The sequence below is a fragment of the Natrix helvetica genome, assembly GCF_964273705.1.
Source record: "Natrix helvetica genome assembly, chromosome: 5".
NCBI lineage: Eukaryota > Metazoa > Chordata > Lepidosauria > Squamata > Natricidae > Natrix > Natrix helvetica.
This window is the reverse complement of record NC_138551.1, coordinates 24,346,742-24,367,822: the sequence shown is the minus strand read 5'-3', so window position 1 is coordinate 24,367,822 and position 21,081 is coordinate 24,346,742. Positions and strand designations below refer to the sequence as shown.

Here is a 21,081-nt window from a genome sequence, read left to right as displayed (position 1 = left end):
AATACTGCATACAGTTTTGGTAATCACATTACAAAAAAGATGTGGAGACTTTGGAAGAAGAGCAACTAAGATGATTTGAGGGCCTCGAGACAAAAACATATGAAGAACGGTTGCAGGAATTGGTTATGTCCAGTCTAAAGAAAAGAAGGACTAAGGGTGACATGATAGCAGTATTCCGGTCAACTTATTTTCCAAAGGATGATGAGGCAGGACAAGAAACAGTGGATGGAAACTAATCAAGGAGAGAAGCAGCATGGAAGTAAGGAGAAACTTCCTAACAGTGAGAACAATTGCCTTCAGAAGTTGTGGGTGCTTCATCACTGGAGGTTTTAAAGAAGAGACTGGACAGTCACTTGTCTGAAATGGTCTGAGCAGGGGGTTGGACTAGAAGACATCAGTCCCTTCCATTTCTATTCTGATTGAACCATAATCTCCTACTCTGGCTTAAAAATATTTTCTTCTTCAAGCATCACAACCAATTTCATTTTTAAAAAGGAAACACTGTCTATTATACTTCTGTGCCAAACTTTTTATCATGGTAAATATGGTTAATATGATACTGGCATACTTTTCTGTAGTCCCAGTCATTGGAAGAATGGGCACAAATGGCTGTAGTCTTGCTATATAGACTATAGACTGTCAACTCGTGAAGCTTCCCTGACCTGCCCCCAAGTTGCCATAGGCAGGGGAATGGGAAATCGCGTCTTGCAGCTGCACCAAAGAATTTACTTCTCAGTCATAACAAGATAAATTCTGGCTGAGCAAGTCAAGGCCATCTCCGTGGATACCAGCAATACCTGGAAGGGAGTGACTTGTGCAATTATGAATGTGACCAGGTAACACACTTTGGGGAGGAGGGGGAAACAGGGTCACAGGCAAGGCATGAAGGGGGTGAAGTCAGAGTTAGCTTCACCTAGTTAATGCTGACATGGTGCTCCTAATAAAAGACTTGATTTTTTTTATTGCCAGATGGTTTGAGACTATTAATTGCATTAGGGCACTGGTTGGAACCCTGACAGAGTGGGTGGTAGGGTTGGGAAAGGGCTGTGTGCCCACTGCTTATATAAACCAAGGAAGGTTTTAATGCAACTGATGGAAAAACTGGTTCGAAATGGACTAAATGGATGAAATTCAGTTTCCTGATCATGTTAACTATATCTTTCTCTAGTACAGTTACTGTAGGTCACAGCAGATGCTGAATGAGGATTTGCTTCTGCCCAGGAGCTAGGAGACACAGTGAAGGAAAATCAAAGTCTCACAATGGTATAATCAGCTCCATTATCATTTTGATTTGAAATAAATTGCAAACATGGCAATTCAGCCCTCAAAACAATTCAGTGTCATGGTGATGGGTAAATCTGGAACTGATTCAGGAAAAGAGGAAAGAGTTTGTACTGAAGGACTACATATGAATGTGTTTGCTGATAAGAGAAAATAAATAAAGTATATTTCTAATTCTATTATTCTAGTTGTATTCATTATTCATTCTTATTCATTACTAAGAATTCTATTCTTATTCTATTCTTATCAAATGTACTGTAAGTGAAGAAAAATAATGAAAATTCTTTAGCCTGAATAGTGGTTGTAGCAAATATGCTGAAGTAGGTGACCTTTAAAATTGCACACAGGCCAAAACACAAATTCAGAGAACCAGGGGAGCAAAAATTAGACTAAGATAAAGATGACAACAAAACAGTTGGGTTATACCTATGCACAGTATTGGAAAAAAGAAAATACACCATCAGAGCTTGATAAAATCAGAAAAGTGTTGGCCTGTGCAGAAGCAGATAGGCTCACTCTTGAACTTAAAAATAAAGGGGAATCAGTATGGAACAGATTTTATGATTGGTATAAGACAAGATGACAAGACTGGAACAAATGTATATATTGTGATTGAACAGAAGGACAGACAATGTATTAAGTAGATTAATTGTTAATGGTTGAAACTAGCTGTACATAATGTGAATGTATGACCACTCCGACTCCACGGTATTGCATTGTTTTAAATGTAAAAATTATATATATATATATATATATATATATATATATATATATATATATATATATATATATATATATATATATATATATATATATATATATATATATATATATATATATATATATATATATATATATATATATATATATATATATATATATATATATATATATATATATATTCCAAGTAAGGCCACACTTGGAATACTGCATTCAGTTCTGGTCGCCACGATGTAAAAAAGATGTGGAGACTCTAGAAAGAGTGCAGAGAAGAGCAACAAAGATGATTAGGGGACTGGAGACTAAAACATATGAAGAACGGTTGCAGGAACTAGGTATGTCTAGCTTAAGAGAAAGAAGGACTAGGGGAGACATGATAGCAGTGTTCCAATATCTCAGGGGTTGCCACAAAGAAGAGGGAGTCAAGCTATTCTCCACGGCACCTGAGGACAGAACAAGAAGCAATGGGTGGAAACTAATCAAGGAGAGAAGCAACTTAGAACTGAGGAGAAACTTCCTGACAGTGAGAACAATTAATCAGTGGAACAGCTTGCCTCCAGAAGTTGTGAATGCCCCAACACTGGAAGTCTTTAAGAAGATGTTGGATAGCTATTTGTCTGGAACGGTATAGGGTTTCCTGCCTAGGCAGGGGGTTGGACTAGAAGACCTCCAAGGTCCCTTCCAACTCTACTATTGTATTGTATTGTATTGTATTGTTTTTTGATTGTTTTCCATCAAATAGTGTGAAAACAGATTGTCCCAAAGCTATGAGAGACAGTATGGTATAGTGATTGGAGAACTGGGTTATGATAATATGGGCATAGGTTTGACAACCAACATTTCCTGCCTTTCAGTTTAATTGAAATTAACATTTCTAAAAAGATTATATAATGAGAACAAAGGGATCACATATCTATCCCTAAGCTCTGCTGAGGAAACAAAGAATAGACATATTAAAATGAATTGTAGCAATTTATGGCAATGTACATAAAATGTTTAGAATTCCCAAAATTAATGCCGTTTCAGGTTCTAGGTGAGTAATGGATAACATATTTGAATGCTGCCCAGTAAAATAAAATTATGAAAATCTAAATAATGGGTCAAAATAATAGTTCCACTTCAACTTTTTTCTCCTTTAGATTTCTATTTGAAATAATTATCACTCCTGGTAACTTGTTTTCCCATGAATTTCTCCAGTTGTTCTTAAAACGGTCTAAGTTATTGACTATCACCACATCTGATGGCAATACATTCCATTTGATGTACTTTTGTCGGTTGTTTCGGTCACATTTTTTAGCATTAAAATGATTATTGCATTTTATGTGACAAAACATAAAATGAATTCATGCATGAATAGATTAATGAAGTTGAGATGACCCAATTCCTGTGAATTATTTACCTGCATTATGTACTTAAGCTGAATAAGTAGAAATATGCACATCTTCTCTAAGGTAAACAGGAAACGTCTGGATTCATCAACTTTCGTATTTAATGGGAAGAAATAAACGTTACTATACTAAATTCAAGCCAGATAACTGATCTTGTGAATGGTGGACAAATCATTAATTAAGATGGCAACACTTGGGTGGTATTGTTTGGAATTTGAAGTTAAGCCAAGCCTAGTTCATACTCATATGACAAGCTAGGAGGAAATCCAAGGGGTAAAAATATCCCAGAAAAAGGCAATGGAAAAATAACTATTTGCCAAGAAAACAGTAAGGATGTACTCATGAATTAACCAGGAACTGAATTCAAGTTGATGGATATTTTACTTTGTAAAATTTAGGATTACAAACATCAATATTCATGCAGTCATTGATTCTTGGAAGTTCACATAGTCATTTCTTTCTAATCAAACGTATGCTATAGTGTTGTCATAGAGATAAGCTTGTGAAGAAAGATGCTGTAGACCACATGAAGATTTTTGAGGAAAAGTCATATATAAATCTAACATGTTTTTTAAAGAATCACAATTGCTTATTTGAAATCCCCTAATCTCTCAAGTACCTGACCGAAGAAACCTATCAAATGACTCAGATCTGTGAAGGACACTGAATTTACATTTTCTCCAATTTCAGTGTCACACTGTTGACTTTCTGAAAAAGTCACCAATCCCAGTTCTTCTTTGTTTTCTACATTCCCTCATTGGCCATTACTAAAGTAATAAAAGAAAAAAAAATAACCCACTACCCACTGAAGATTAAGACTGGGTACTGCAATGTGCTCTACAGAGTGACGACTACTGCTAAGAATATTCCTAAGGTAAGAAATAATGACCTTTTTTTAAAAAAAATGATGCCTGTATTTAAAAAAATATTGGGTCTTCTAATGTTGCTGTCAACTGAAGCCAATTCACCAAAGCAACTATACCAAAAAAAAAAAAAAAAACATTTGAATGACTGCAAAAAGATAATTTTCCATTTTTTCTGGAAAAATTCAAGATGGAGGTTGTCAGAACGAAGTTAAAAATACACAACAATCTTGATAAATTTTGTGTTGAAGGCAAACAGAACAATGCGTTCTCCAATCCCCTTTAATATCCATATTAAACCAGAATGAAAAAGAAGATTCTGAAGCTAAACAAATATATAAGGGGAATATAATAACAGTTAGGCATTTTAATAAAATGCGTTTCTGAAGGATAGATACTTAATATTTTATTTAGAATATTTTGGGCCATTTTGTTCACTAAACACTTCAACTGCAATGCAGTAAAAGTAATGCAGTATTTTATACAGAATACATCAAGGGACTGAGAAAAATAAACGAGATGAAAAAATAGAAAGCGGATCACTCCAGATATTAATGAGTTAGGAAGATAGGAAGCTGTTTATATCACCACCAGATATCTAACTCACTATTCTTTGCATTAATTTGTAGCAGTTAAATATCAAACAAGAGACCTTCCAGGTCCTACTTGGACATGCAGAGGAGATGTCGCTAAGGAAAGGAAGTAAAGGGAATAAGAAGAAAGCAAGAATAATTTGTTCAATCTGAATGGAATGCATTCATTACAATTATATATCATTAATTTGAGCAGCTGTTCAATATGAAATCAAAGACTGAAATCCAGAATTTAGTTCCAGATATATAGATTCAGTCACACTTTTATTTTATGTTCAGCCCCTTGAATTATTTGTAAAAATAATAAGGGAGGGATATAAACAAATAAATAGTCTGTCTACGTGGTTTTAAATTAAAATGTGGTCAGAATCCCATATGATTTTGAAATGTGCCAATACCTATTTTTAGATGATAAAATAGACATTTCTGTTTGTTATGGAGTTTCCATGTTTAGTAAGAAATATGCATTCTAACTATCTGTAGATATTCATCTGGACAGATCTATTGCCATAAATATTCATTTCTAAGGTTTTAGAATTTCTTATTGGCCAAGTGTGATTGGACACAGGAGGAATTTGTCTTTGGTGCATATGCTCTTAGTGTACATATAAAAGACAATATACAGTCGCCAAGAATAATAAGATGCAACACTTAATGATAGTCATAGGGTACAAATAAGCAATAAGAAACAATCAATATCAATATAAATCATAAGGATACAAGCAACAAAGTAACAGTTCTGCAGTCATAAGTGGGAGGAGATGGGTGATAGGAACAATGAGAAGACTAATAGTAATAGTAATGCAGCCTGAGTGAATGGTTTGACGGGGATGAGGGAATTATTTGTTTAGCAAAGTGATGGCATTTGGGAAAAAAACTTGCGTCTAGTTGTCTGGTTGTTCTTGTGTCTAGTTGTCTTGGTGTGCAGTTCTCTATAGCGTCATTTTGAGGGTAGGAGTTAAAACAATTTATGTCCAGGATGTGAGGGGTCTTTAAATATTTTCACGGCCCTCTTTTTGACTCCTGCAGTGTACAGGTTCTCAATGGAAGGCAGGTTGGCAGTAATTGTTGGGTTGCAGAACCAAACTAGATAGTTATAGAGGTGCAGATGACAGACTCAATAATTCCTCTGTAGAACTGTATCAGCAGATCCTTGGGCAGTTTGAGCTTCCTGAGTTGGCCCAGAAATAACATCATTTTTGATGAAGTTTTTGATGTTAGGTGTTCATTTTAGGTCTTGAGATATGATAGAACCTAAACATTTGAAGGTTTCTACTGTTGATACTTTGTTGTCTAGTATTGTAAGAGGTGGTAGTGTTGGTAGATGGTAGGGTTTCTCTTAAAGTCTACCACCATTTCTACAGTTTTGAGTGTGTTCAGTTCCAAATTTTTCCGTTCACACCATGAGGCTAGTTGTTCAACCTCCCATCTGTATGCGGTTTCATTGTTGTCTCGAATGAGACCAACCACTGTTGTATCATCTGCAAACTTCAATAGTTTAACAGATGGATCGTTTGAGATGCAGTCATTGGTATAGAGAGAGAAGAGAAGTTGAGAGAGCACACAGCCCTGGCGGGCTCCTGTGCTAATTGTACAGGTATTTGATGTGATTTTTCATAGCTTTACCTGCTAGTTATGATATTATCCCATTCGTTTCAGAAAGTACATGTGGCAGGCCACCTTTGATAAAGGACATTCCAATATCTTCAGTTGAAAGAGCTCACATGATGGTACATAGACCAATATTTGGACTCAGAATAAGGTAGCTTCATATTTACAAAGTTTGGAATGGAAGCATTAAGGGTTACAATTTATTAAAGGCCACAAAATGCTGGAAGCTCAAGTAAATTCTGTAATTCTACAAAATCCAGGTAGAATTTGTAATTCTTCAGAATGGAGTTTTAAAGTAAAAGAATGTTACTTTGAGAGTAATAGAGAAATTTTCCTGGTATTGACACTCCCAAAAATTCCAATTAGCCAGTTTTGACAGAGATGCGTGTTGCACAACGCATCAGGAAGGTATCTTCTCTAGGATTGATACCATTGAATAGAGGATTCAATTTAAATATATAGTATACATTTGTTGTTAGTTGCAAAGTCATGTCCGACCCATCACGATCCCATGGACGATGCTCCTCCAGGCCTTAAAGTATACATATTGGTATATAAAGCAATCTATTTCATGAAGGAAATCAATGAAATTAATTGTAGATCTTCTCTGGAAAAGCTGTTCATTATGAATAGAGGAAGGTATCCTGTATCCCATCAGGCAGCTGATTATCTAATTACAAGTTCTAACTTTGACTGGCAATGGCTTTCCAAGCAAGTTCCTGTTTGTTGAATGAGCATTACTACTGAAAGTCTATGGCTGTGTGGGAGCTGTGGAAATTTCATCGATGCCCTCATTCAGCTAATAGTATAGATGTGTGCATGATTAAGAGCAATTTGTGTTTTTAATCATAAACACATATTGATCTTATATGAATGGGATAAATCATGCCTAGCCATCATGTAATAAACTACACAATTAAATACTGATGCTATAAAACAACAGCCAAGTAAGGATACAGAGATGCTCTTTCCCCAAAATATCATTTCATTTACAGCAAGGTTTATTATTTATTTATTTATTTATTTATTTATTTATTTATTTATTTATTTATTTATTTATTTATTTATTTATTATTTAGTCAAACATGTATGAGATAACAGGTATAAGTATGAGCATGGACATGAACACAGGAAATGGGTATATATAAATAAATGGGGACATAGGACAGGGATGGTAGGCACGCTGGTGCGCTTATGCATGCCCCCTTAGGAATGGGATGAGATCCACGCTAGACAGTTTAAGATTAAAGTTATGGGGGTTTGAGGATGTAACAACAGACTCAGCTAGAGCATTCCAGGCATTGACCACTTTGTTGCTGAAGTCATATTTTCTGCAATCGAGTTTGGAGCGGTTTACTTTGAGTTTGTATCTATTGTTTGCCTATTATTGTAGTGGCAGCTGAAATAGTCATTGACAGGTAGGACATTGTAGCAGACAATTTTGTGTACTACTCTTAGGTCAGACTGTAGGCGGCATAGTTCTAGGTTGTCCAAGCCCAACATTTCAAGCCTGGAGGCATAAGGTATTCTATTGTGAGCAGAGGAGTGGAGTACTCTTCTTGTGAAATACCTCTGGATTCCCTCAATTATAGTAATGTCCGATATACAGTGTGGATTCCAGGCAGACGAGCTGCATATATCTCAAACTATGAGGCATGTGTCCCTTGGGAAAGTGAAGAGCGAGGCCAGGAAAAGTGTGAAATGTTTTAATTTTTATATGTCTTTATTATAAACTTCTTTTCGTAAAGTACTGACAGTGCTTTAAGCCTCTCCTTTCCCACTGTTAATCATGTATTGCCACTCCTGCTGCTCAGTTCTGTTTACCAGAGGTTAGACTTTGAAAAACACAAGTCTATCCGAGGTTTCCTTCCTGAGTGTTTCTTTTGGTGTTCTGCTTCAGTAAAGCCCACAGGCCATTACCTTGCTAATTGTTTGAGTTATGGAACTCTTACAATGCAACAGATTGTCTACAGTGGTTTGGAGTAGAACATACCAGAGCAGACCTGAATAGGAGACTGACCACATAACCCTTCACATCTTGTTTGAACCCACTGACAGCGTCTTTGAAACAACAGCTCTCTTGTTTGTCTCTTGGCTGGCTTTAAGGCTGGGGATCCTGAGGTTGGTGTCTTATTATCAGGTGGTTGTTTGTTTGGCAACACAGATCTCTCACCCCGTTGGTGTATTCTCTGTGCTCTCTGCCGTGAACTAGTCATACCTCCGTCCCCCTCTGATGATAGCGAAGTAAAAATGACTGTTTGGCTCCTAAATTCAAATACATTAAAAATACGCGCACGCAAAGACATTCCCCCCTCAAGACAACAGCACTAGAAGAGAACAGAATTAGTGATATGCTATTTAGGCAAACCATGTAGCACTGGATCCAAATATAGTCAGGATACTATTGCCCTGCAGCAAAAGCTTCCTATTGCATTCAGTCATACTATATTTGAATGAAATGGAAATTCACTAATGTTATTCTGCAGTTTTATAAATGTGAGGAGATGGTCACTACTACTTGGACACTGAGCTTGACATACTGTGTAAACACGCAAGCAGAACTTTTATCTTTTTTTCCTTCTCTTTGCTTTTGTATAATTCTCCCTTTCCCCTCGGCTAATCTCTGTCTCGTTTTATACCCCCCCCCCATTCTCTTTCTTTTCAGCTCTTCTAATTTTTGTGACCCTCTTCTTGTGGTTATGTGAGAAAGATAACCACTTGTCTATGGGAGAAGCTGAGTATTATGCAGGATTTTTATATGTGCTTGTAATTTGTTTCTTAATTTTCCCTTTTGGGAAGATTGTCTTAAAAACTTTAAGTTCCTTCCTTCCTTCCTTCCTTCCTTCCTTCCTTCCTTCCTTCCTTCCTTCCTTCCTTCCTTCCTTCCTTCCTTCCTTCCTTCCTTCCTGTGTCCCAAGGTCATGTGATCACCGTTTGCAACCTTTTGACAAGCAAAATCAATGGGGAAGTCAGTTAACAACTATGTTACTAACTTATCAACTGCAATGATTCACTTAACAACTGTGGCAAGAAAGGTCATAAAATGAGGCTAAACTCACTTAATAAATGTTTCACTTAACAATAGACATTTGGGGATTAATTGTGGTCATAAGTCAAGAACCACATGTAGTACGAAGACATCACCTGTACATTGGATAGTATAAATATAAGACTCCATCTTTCTGACAAGAGGAGCAGTGGACAGCATCCAGTCCCATACGGTTCAAATTCCTTTTCACTGATAATGTGAGTGGCTTCAAATGGACATTTTGACTGCATTTGGAACATATAGCTAGGCTGCACAAGGCAGTTCAAGCAGGGGTGAAATCCACTTACCTTTGCTACCGGTTCGGTAGCAATGTGAGCGTGCATGTGAGCATGCATTTGTGCCACCTCCACACATGCGCAGGACTTCCCACGCATGCGCAGAGCATCAAAAATGGATGTGATGATTTTCGGGTGGATGGGCGAAGACTGCTACCGAGCGCCTGCAAAGGTAAGCGAACAGCAAGGGGGAGGGGAATCAGCCCTGCCACGCAATTTAGATTATAAATTGCGAGTGACGGCTGATCGTCGTAAAATTCATTTTCATTTCATTTTTTTTACTACCAGTTCAGGCAAACCAGTAGCATTTTTACTACCAGTTCAGGCCAACCGGTCTGAATTGGTAGCATTTCAGCCCTGAGCTCAAGGCAGAATGAATTTGGAAGCTTCGGAAAGAAAGATTTAAAACAAAGCATACATTTCTTCTCTAGATTGTTCCAGATGGAAATATACATTGCATTTCATTTGAATGAGGAGTCCCCAGTCACAGGTGCAGTGAAGCCAAATGAGTTTTACTAAATCTTTAAGTTGGAGGTGATTCCACATAAATGGGTTGTCTATTGGCTGTGCAAAACTACATTTTGATACTTTGTTTTAGTTAACGAAGGGAAAGACCTCTGGAAAGCTCATGAAGCAATATGCTAGTTATTTGATTTGATCTCACAACACCTATCTCGTAATAAGCAAATCTATATGAAATCTTATGAACATGCAGAATAAGTTATATAGCCCAAAGAAATGTCTTCCTATTGCATTGAGTTACAAGCATCTAAATTTGCTTTGTATTAAAACCTTTTAATGTGTGTAATTGAGCTTGACTTGATAGCCATTATGAAATAATCTTACAGTTATTTAGCTCTGTAGGGCTCTGAATGAACGACTTTGATTTTTTTTGGGGGGGGGGCTGTTAGAATGTTCCTCTTCACTCAGGCTTATATAGCAGAAGGACAAGCTGCCATTCATCCATAAAGTTTTAAAAAGTTGTTATTAGTAATATTAAACAACATTTTCATCTCCAGTAGATAATGGTTGGATTTTTCTATTTGATCTTACATAGGAGAAAAAATAGGAATCACCTTTGGTGGAAAGTAACAGTGTTTAGTCATGCCGGCCACATGACCAGGGAGACGTCTTCGGACAGTGCTGGCTCTTTGGCTTTGAAATGGAGATGAGCACCAACTCCTAGAGTCGAGAATGACAAACATACATGTGCGAGGGGAACCTTAACTTTTATGACTGTGTTGGTACAGGAATTGACATAGGAATTCTTGTCACCAAAGAGGATCATCTAGGAGGATACATTTTGAAGGGTAGTGAGTATTATTGCATCCACATCCCCAAATAGAATGGGATTTGAAGTCTTCCAACCTTCTCAAGCCATCCTTGCTTTTTTCCCCTTAGAGGTTCTATGTTATCTTTTAGTGCTGAGGTCTCCAAACCTGACAACTTTAAGGCTTGTGGACTTCAATTCCTAGAATTCCCCAGCCAGGACATGGAGAAGTCCACAAGACTTAAAGTTGTCAAGTTTGGAGACCCTTTAAAGTTTGGTTTTATGTAAGAATATACAGTCATGTTACTCAAGACTACAACTGGTCTTTTCTGTGGCATGGACAACTCACATAAATTTAGGTTTGCCTTATTATCCTGGGCATATTCTATACTAGTGTGATACAGATACAGACAAATCTATTAATGTCTACCCCCAAACCAATTTTCTCTTTTGGTCATTTTGCACTTTTCTCAGCCTGATTATGCTTCCTTACAATAATGATTTTCTATGCAATTATGGAGCTTGTGAAATAGATGTTTTGATTACATGGAGAGTCCAATCATATCTCAATGTATGAACACCACCATTCCATCGAATAGATAAAGGCCAGAGGTAAGAGTTGGTGACTGTTGATTGATACCCAAAAATACAAGATTACACATCTTCAAGAGTAATCTCAGTTTTATTCATTTCACCATTTGCTGTACTGGTTCCATATTTTCTTTCCATACAGAGGTGGTTCTCAACTTACAGCAGTTTATTCAGTGACTGTTTGAAGTGAAAAAATGACCTATGACCATTTTTCACATTTACAATTACAATACAATACAATACAATAGTAGAGTTGGAAGGGACCTTAGAGGTCTTCTAGTCCAACCCCCTGCCTAGGCAGGAAACCCTATACCGTTCCAGACAAATGGCTATCCAACATCTTCTTAAAGACTTCCAGTGTTGGGGCATTCACAACTTCTGGAGGCAAGCTGTTCCACTGATTAATTGTTCTAACTGTCAGGAAATTTCTCCTCAGTTCTAAGTTGCTTCTCTCCTTGATTAGTTTCCACCCATTGCTTCTTGTTCTACCCTCAGGTGCCTTGGAAAATAGTTTGACTCCCTCTTCTTTGTGGCAACCTCTGAGATATTAGAACACTGCTATCATGTCTCCCCTAGTCCTTCTTTCTCTTAAGCTAAACATACCCAGTTCCTGCAACCGTTCTTCATATGTTGTTGCAGTATCCCTCTGGTCACATTATCAGAATTTAGATGCTTGGCAACTGGCATTTTTTTTTATGACAGTTGTAGTGTCCCCGGGTCATGTGATTATCTTGTGTGACCTTCTGACAAGCAAAGTCAATGGGAAAGCCAGATTCATTTAACAATCGTGTTACTAACTTAACAACTGCAGTGATTCACTTAACAACTGCAGTGAGAAAGGTCATAAAATCAGGTAAAATGTAACAACTATTGCATTTAGCAACAGAAAGAGCAACATAAATTTTGGAAGGATTAACACTTCTCTATTTCTTTCTGTTCAATAGTGAACATAAGTTTGACATGTAATATGGGTGTCAAAGGCAGTCCTGGATTTATTGCTCTGAGTGTGTCAAAAAGTTGTTAGGATTTTGATTCTTTGTTTTGAGGAAGACAGGTCCAATTGACCAAATGCCGCAGTAACAGCTGAAACAGCTGGTGGTCCATAGATTGGGATTCTTATCGGAATAAAAATGGACCAGGTTAAAAATAATGCTGAAAATGAAGTCAACATACTTGGTAGTTAGTGATTATGCTATTCATCACCTTATGGAAGAGTAATTCCATAACAGCATGAAAAGAAAGATGAGTAATCAAGTGAGATGTATTGTTTTAACTGTTTTTAGCCATCTGCTTAAGTATGTGACATTATTAGAGATGTATGAAGCATGTACCTAAAGAAGAGAACAGGTACAGTTTTAATTAGCTGGAATGGCTTGGCATACATCATTGGTGTAATATGAGTCCCTCCTAAACTTCATTCTAAGTTGGAAATTGGATACACGGCATGTGTATCTTAACTGGTTATTTCATCAAAAGATGTAAAAAATAAAGAATTTGAAAGACAGTGCACACTAAAACGCAAATTAAAGACAAGAAAATTGGGGATTTGCCCCCAGGCACAAAATCATTTTTATTGGAAATACACTTTCAGATTTAAATGAGATATTTTACCATAGCTTAGCTCAATTTTGCAGACCAAGAATGCTGACCTGTGTATTGTAACAAAAAAAATCACCCTCATTGCTCTTATTGTCCTTTCTTTTTACATTTTTCTTAACAACTTAAGAAGTAAATATAAATATTTACATTATACTGTTGCATTACTTGTTCCTACAGCTGCAAAAATGTGGTGTCTGATTTGGTCCTGCACCTTCCTATTAATGACAATTGCTGATCTTACTATTGAGGGAAAAAGCACCCCATTTCCAAAGTTTACTAAGATAAAAGCTATTGAGATGGAAACCACCAAGAAGCCAGATGCTTCTGATGAGGCCCCTACGGAAGACAACCTCCTCACCGAAATACCTGAAAAGAACGACGTCACAACAGAATTGTCTACACCACCCTATGCCTTCAGGACAGCCACGACGCTCTTCCCATTTGAAAACTTTACTCTGGACTCTTCGGACTTCTTTTTTAACTGCTGTGATTGTTGTGCTTTATCTCCAGGGGAGAAAGGGGAACCTGGAGAAACAGGATTGCCAGGTAGAGAAAAGCAACCCAACCCAACCCAACCCAAACCTTTGCTACAGTCCTAAACCAGCATAAAAAGCAACTGTTTACTTGTGGAATTGCTCACTTTCAAGTTTAAAGATGTCCCTTTCAAATGTAGTAATGACTTAATCATTTAGATATGGTAAATTGGATAAGAGAAGCAGATTGTCAGTAGCTGCTAGCCTTAACGGGTGCACTAAAAGCATATTGCCTTAAATATCAGCTGATAGGAAGCAATGGTAGAAGTGGATGCTCAACTTGTGATTCATTGATGAACTTTCTTTCCGAATGCATCCTGATTGATTACATTATCATCTAGAATGCTTGACTACATTGGCCACTGGTCTGATATAAAAATATGCTATATTCAGGCCAAGCAAAGGTGTTTCATATCCAGCATAGAAGTCTTATTGCATGACTGTTTCTTAAAGCTGCTATGACTTTTTCTGAGCTTGCATGTAAGTCATGCATGCTCAGGACAATAGCAATAGCACATAGACTTATATACTGCTTCACAGTGCTTTTGCAGCCCTCTCTAAGCATCAGCATATTGCCCCTCAACAATCTGGGTCTTCATTTTACCCACTCTGGAAGGATGGAAGGCTGAGTCAACCTTGAGCCTGGTGAGATTCGGTCTGCCAAATTGCAGGCAGCCAGAAGTCAGCAGAAGTAGCCTGCAGTACTGCACTTTAAGCACTGTGTTAACCACTGCAGCTCTTTTCAATACAATACAATAGCAGAGTTGGAAGGGACCTTGGAGGTCTTCTAGTCCAACACCCTGCCTAGGCAGGAAACCCTATACCGTTTCAGACAAATGGCTATCCAACATCTTCTTAAAGACTTTTCAATACTAGTTTGAGTTTAAGGAGGGGTTGTAGAAGAGGGAAAAGATGCAGCCCACTGCTCTGTTACCACTCCTTAACTCAAACATATATTTCTTGAGCTACCATGGAAGTCCAAATAAAAGACTATTCTTTTGGGAAGCTGCCAGAGAGACAGCCAAGATGTCCATGCAGAATCAGAAGGCCCTAAAGCAGGGGTGTCCAAACTTGGGAACTTTAAGACTTGTGGACTTCAACTCCCAGAATTCCCCAGCCAGCCTGGGAGTTGAAGTCCACAAGTCTTAAAGTTCCCAAGTTTGGACACCCCTGCCCTAAACTAATATAAAATAAATCTTTATTTAGATTGGAAAAGCAATCTGTTGTTAGGTTCTTTTCAAGGAAAATCTAAACCAACATGAATATGAAATACAATAATACATCCACAGGATTAGTAAGATATGGATCAACTATCTTCTTTGGTAGCAGGTGTAGGTATGAATCTGTTTTAGACCTCTGTGTAGGTTCTAGGATGGATGGGGGGGGGGGGAGGAGGAGAGAAGCAGCATAACCAGAAGTGGTATTCAGCCAGTTCTGACAGGTTCTGGAGAACCGGTAGCGGAAATTTTGAGTAGTTCAGAGAACCAGCAAATAGGCTGGCCCCGCCTCTGCTGCCTCCCAGCCTTCCAGCTGATCTTCTTTTGTTGCCCTGAACAGGAGAACGGAGCTAGAAAGCAAGTTAGTGGGGTAGGGAGGGAATGGGATTTTGCAGTAACCTTTCCCTGTCGCACCCACCAAGCCACGCCCACCAAACCACGCCATGCCCACCAAGCCATGGTCACAGAACCAGTAGTAAAAATTTTTTTGGAATCCCACCACTGAGCATAACAGCGGATAAAGTGGGGGACTATTCAAAAACATAACAAAACTCACTTTGCAACTCTTTAATTTGAGCAGTTTAATCTATTTTTCGTGGTGAAAAGCCTGTCAGCTTTGAAAGTTTGTTGTTGATTTTCAACAACAGCAGCACATAATAATTACTTTCAAAGGCAGCCTTCCTATTCTATAGGTAGCAAATAACAGTAGTAGTAGAGGTAGTCCTCGACTTACAATCACAATAGAGCTCCAAATTTCTATTGCTAAGCCAAACAGTTGTTAAGTGAATTTTGCCCCATTCGGAGACCTTTCTAGCCACCGCTGTTAAGTGAATAACTGTATTTGTCCAGCTAGTAACATGGCTGTTAAGTGAATCTGGATTCCCCCTTGATTTTGCTTATCAGTAGTTCACAAAAGGCGATCCCATGACCCTGGGACAATGCAACAGTCCTAAATATGAGCCAGTGGCCAAATGTCTGAAGTTTGATCACGTGGGGCCATGGGGATGCTGCAATGGTCCTAAGTGTGAAAAAGGGTGATGTAATTTTCTTCCAGTGCTGTTGTAACTTCAGATGGTCGCTAAATGAATGGCTGTAAGTCAAGGACTATCCATAGTAATAACAATATAGAAAAAGAATGCCAAGACTTAGGGTAGCAAAACTAAATAACAGTTACTAAAGACATTGTGACATATGAATATTTTCAAATAATGTACTTTCCTTTAAAAAAAAAAGGACTTAAAGGAGAAGTAGGAGAAAAAGGCCGTCCCGGTGTACCAGGAACTCCTGGTATACAAGGATCAAAAGGATTCAAAGGAAACAAAGGTAAGAACAATATTAAAAATTTTAAAACAACCACCTGTTGTGGCCCACCAACGGCCAGTGGAGCTAGCAGCAGAGTCAGACAATGTGGAGGTTGGGGAGGAACATGGCCAATCTTGGGGGTTGAGGAAAGCTCAGATGAGGGCTCTGCAGAGAGGGAGTTAGACAGCAGTGAGGCAGAAGAACAGAGTGGGATTTGGGGGTTCTTTGAACTGCACAGCTAGAGTTTCTCCTGAATGCCTGCAAACACCCAGCAGCCCACCCCTGGCGTAGCCATATCTTCAAGGCCTTTTGGAAGGCCAAAAAGGATTTGATCATAGGAAGAGCGGGTAGATAGTCTAAAGGGCAGGAACCATGGCAGAAAATGTTCTATTTGTGGACCTTACCAGCTGAAATTCCTTGGCTGATGGGTTCCATAGCATGCCCCTTAGGGCCTGTGCAGGTGGAGCAGGCCAATCCTATTGGGGTGATCCAGTTTATCACCTAACTTGGACCCATGCCATGAAAAGCTTGTGATAACCAACAGGTGATAACCAACCAAAAGGTGATAACCAACACCTTGAATTGGATTCGGAAGCAAATTGGCAGCCATTATTTCTTGATTATTTTTCAAGAGCGGAAAGTTAAAATGAACGTATATTTCCAAAATGCCCCATCTCTGCAAAACAAAGAGCTATATAAGCTTTCTTGTAGTACCTCCTAGATGAGGATGAGGATGATAAGGAGGAGGAGGAAGAGGTAGCATTGAGGGGGCCCATTCAGAAGAACTGAACTTTTGTTTTGGGTTTGACTTTGAGAAATTATTTTTAAAAATGTCAACACTGAGATGGTGAATGTGCATTAACAGTTAATATATTATCTTGGAACAACGTCATAGGAGATAAAGGAGAACATGGTGATCAAGGAGCAAATGGCATCCCAGGATATCCAGGCAGACCCGGAGACCCAGGTATGTTGCATAAAATCTGAGCAAAAGCAAGGAAGTAAAGCAGTGGTGGGTTCCGGATTCCATTGCAACGGGTATGGTGCAATGGGACCCGGCATGCATCACATGAACATGTGTAGCATGCACGCACATGTGCACAGCGCATGCATGCGTACTTACCATATGTGACGCTCCACAATATCTCGTGACGCTCCAGCTGCTCGGAGGAGAGTCGCGCAGGCGCTGTATGCTCTGTGCATGTGCGTGGAAGCCCTGAAGAGCTCAAATACAGGTAAAGATGGCGGGTGGGTGGGCGGGCCCTCCAGGGCACTGTACTAGAATGGTACCGGGTGCTCTCAGGAGGCACCGGTATGCCAGTACGGGGGTGTACCAATCGTAACCCACCACTGAAATAAAGTATCTATGAGGTATGAGGTTCGCTTTGTGGCCCTAGGTTGGTCAATCTCTCTCTCTCTCTCTCTCTCTCTCTCTCTCTCTCTCTCTCTCTCTCTCTCTCTCTCTCTCTCTCTCTCTCCCTCCCTCCCTCCCTCCCTCCCTCCCTCCCTCTCTCCCTGTAAAATGGATTATCATAGCCATTTCCACATAAAGTGACTTATAACAGCTTCTAGTGTCTCTCAGAAATTTTTGAGACAGCATATTCTGATCAGAGTTATTTCAGCATAATGATGGCTGGCTGAGAGCCACTGAAAAGAAACCTACTTTTATTATCTTCAACTCTAAATGGCTTCGGAATATTTTAATGAAGTACCATTATTATGAGATTATCCATTATCACTCTTATTATTGTTATCAACACGATGGGTGGATAGTATTTTTCTCATAGGGCTGGGTATGCATTAATTACTTTAAAAAGGCCTTTTCTGTGTTCTGGTGCTTGCCTGACAGATGCATTTTAAATTTGCACAGAAATATGTCATATTTAAATGTACTCCAGGCAATTATTAAGACATTGGGCTCCTTCCCATAGTGGAGGACTACCTGACTCCAACACCTATTCCAACCAATAATTTCTTCACAGATATACTTGTATACTTGCATGCCTCATGACCATATCTACATAGTATTCTTCTTCTACATGCTTTGTGAAAGGGACGGACTCTAGAAACCAAGTCATTATGGTGATGGTGATGGGCAAATGCCATTTCTATAAGAATAAGGGACCTGGCAATTTAGAGTTGATGCATGAACTGGAGCCCAATGTTACTTGATGTTTTTCCTTCTAACCTTTTACTTCTGTCTTTAATACTTCTAGGAGAAGTTGGATTTAAAGGAGATAAAGGAAACCATGGCCTTCCTGGAGTCAAAGGACAAAAGGGCTCCAAGGGGGAAAATTGTGAGAATGGCACCAAAGGAGAGAAAGGAGACATGGGGGAACTGGGGTTACCAGGGGTTGATGGGGAAAATGGGGAAAAAGGAGAAAAGGGGGACATCGGCGAAAAGGGCTATTTGGGGGATCCAGGGGAAAAAGGAGAAAGAGGAGAGAAGGGTGACGTTGGGCCAAAAGGAGAAAAGGGCGTTAAAGGAGACATAGGAGTGGAAGGTGGGCACGGGGAGGATGGGCAAAAGGGAGAAAAAGGGGGACCTGGAATTAGGGGTGACAAAGGAGACCAAGGTCCAATTGGTTTGATGGGGCCTCCAGGGGTGAAAGGAAGTCTCGGTTTCAAAGGAACCAGAGGAGCTCCTGGTAAAAAAGGTGCAAGAGGCCCCAAAGGTCCAAAAGGTGAGACTCCAATCCTCCCAAGATCAGCATTTAGTGTTGGCCTATCCAAACCTTTCCCACCCCCAAACCTGCCGATTAAGTTTGACAAGATACTGTACAACGACCAGGAACATTATAATCCATTGACAGGGAAATTTAATTGCACCATTGCTGGGGCTTATGTCTTCTCCTATCATATGACGATACGAGGACGTCCTGCCCGCATTAGTATTGTCTGTCAGAACAAGAAGATGATCAGAAGTCGGGAGACACTCTATGGCCAAGAGATAGACCAGGCTTCCTTCCTTACCATTCTGAAGTTAAATGTAGGGGACCAAGTATGGCTAGAAGTCACAAGGGATTGGAATGGGATTTATGTTAGTGCTGAAGATGACAGCATATTTTCCGGCTTCCTCTTATATCCTGAGGAAATATTTGACACTCTGCTATAAGAAAAGCAGGTAGATATGAACCAAGTGCCAAGAAAGATCTCCCTTCTGTCTTGTTTATCATAAAGAAACATATTTCACTATCCAACTCATGGTCTCAAGACATTAACTAATGGAAATGAATTAAAGCAAGGGACATTTAATCTGAGCTAATTTGAACTGCTTTGTGGGAAACTGTTATAGAATTGCACTTGGGCAATGGACAGGAAAACATCTTCAGAAAGATTTCATACTTCTATGGTCATTAGCTGATTAAAATTACACCATGGTATGCATATAGTTTTGATAAAGATGATATTATTATAAAATAGCAATAATACTCTTTTATCCAGAAGCACCTGCATTTAATAGCTAAAATGTTATTAAAATATTTATTTCTATCAGTCACTTCAGTGAAATTAAGATTGTCAATACAAGACTTAATGGTAGCGTAATGGAATGAACATTTGCAGTAGAAATTGAATCAGTTTATTAATAGAAAGAATATATCTACTTTTCAAACTCTGTTTGCGTTTAAATAAATTGTATCCTGAGGGGTGGTATATAATAAAGTAAAACGACTGCTTGTACTTTTTCTTGTGTTAGTCATAGATATGATTCAAACCAATTGGGAAACAGTGATTTGAAAAATAAATGTGCGGACAAGTCTGTAAAGATTTGGGAGGCCTGAATTATTTTTTCTTTATGTAAAATACATTGTAATAAGTGTTGATAAAGCTTTAGCCACACCTGTTACGTATAGTTTTGTCAAATTATTCTACTTCCTGGTTCATGTGGAATATTTTTTTCCATGTCTATAAACTTTGAGTTGAAATAATAGCCAGCATTTTTTTGGTTATTATGATTTTTCCTAATTGTATAACTTCTTCTGAAACCTCAGTGGTTTAATAAATATTGCTGCCCTATGTAGCTATGTACTTTGTCCCAAAGACAAAGTAAGTAAGATGATAACTTACACATGATCGCTTGCTTACATATGATTGATTATCATACCAACAGCTTTCTCCAATGCTGTATCACTTACATTTGCTTGACAATAAATTCCATCATTCTCAGAAAGCAGATGTCGGGCATACTGGAATTGTTCCTTTTCCAAGCACAATTCTGACTAAGTGTCTTTAGCAAGAGGCACTAAAATGAAAAAGGATGGAATTCCAAGAAGCCCAGCAATTGAACAGTTTCCTGCGTACAGCAATAGATCACCAACATATTGTAAGAATCTGTCCTTATTTTCTTTTTTATTGTCTTGTGTAAACTATCAGGTAATTCTGGTGGTCTGTTCACTGATAAGGATGAACCTTGCTGATGGCTGCCTGTAAAACTGTCCCCTAAATCCTTATCAATGTGGGAACTAAGTTTACATCAGCAATAAATGGACAAAGAAAGTCTACTCGATTTAAATCCCTGATAAGAGCAAAATGCTCTTGGTGGTCAGCACCAAGCACTTTTTATTTTTGTTAAGGACAGAGGGATTGAACTTACTATTACATATATAGTAAGCTAAGGCCATACTTGGAATATTGCATCTAGTTTTGGTTGCCATGACCTAAAAAATGATGTTGAGACTCTAAAACAGGGGTGTCAAACTCAAGGTCCATGGACTGGATCTGGCCTACAGGGTGCTCAGATCTGGCCTGGAAACAGTGACGAATTGGCCTGCGGTGCCTCTGCCAGTGA

At 38.7% G+C, this 21,081-nt stretch overlaps 1 protein-coding gene across 1 annotated transcript in view; it reads left to right on the top strand.

The window, feature by feature from the left end:
* The window catches only part of OTOL1 (otolin 1), a gene marked incomplete at both ends in the record, with an annotated part of 30,504 nt that extends 11,097 nt beyond the window's left edge, over positions 1 to 19,407 (top strand). Inside the window, 5 exon segments of the mRNA XM_081955296.1 lie at positions 13,418 to 13,421; positions 13,423 to 13,786; positions 16,224 to 16,313; positions 17,188 to 17,259; positions 18,509 to 19,407. Of these exon segments, the coding sequence (XP_081811422.1) occupies positions 13,418 to 13,421; positions 13,423 to 13,786; positions 16,224 to 16,313; positions 17,188 to 17,259; positions 18,509 to 19,407 (1,429 nt within the window).
* Between the last annotated feature and the right edge of the window lie 1,674 nt (positions 19,408 to 21,081).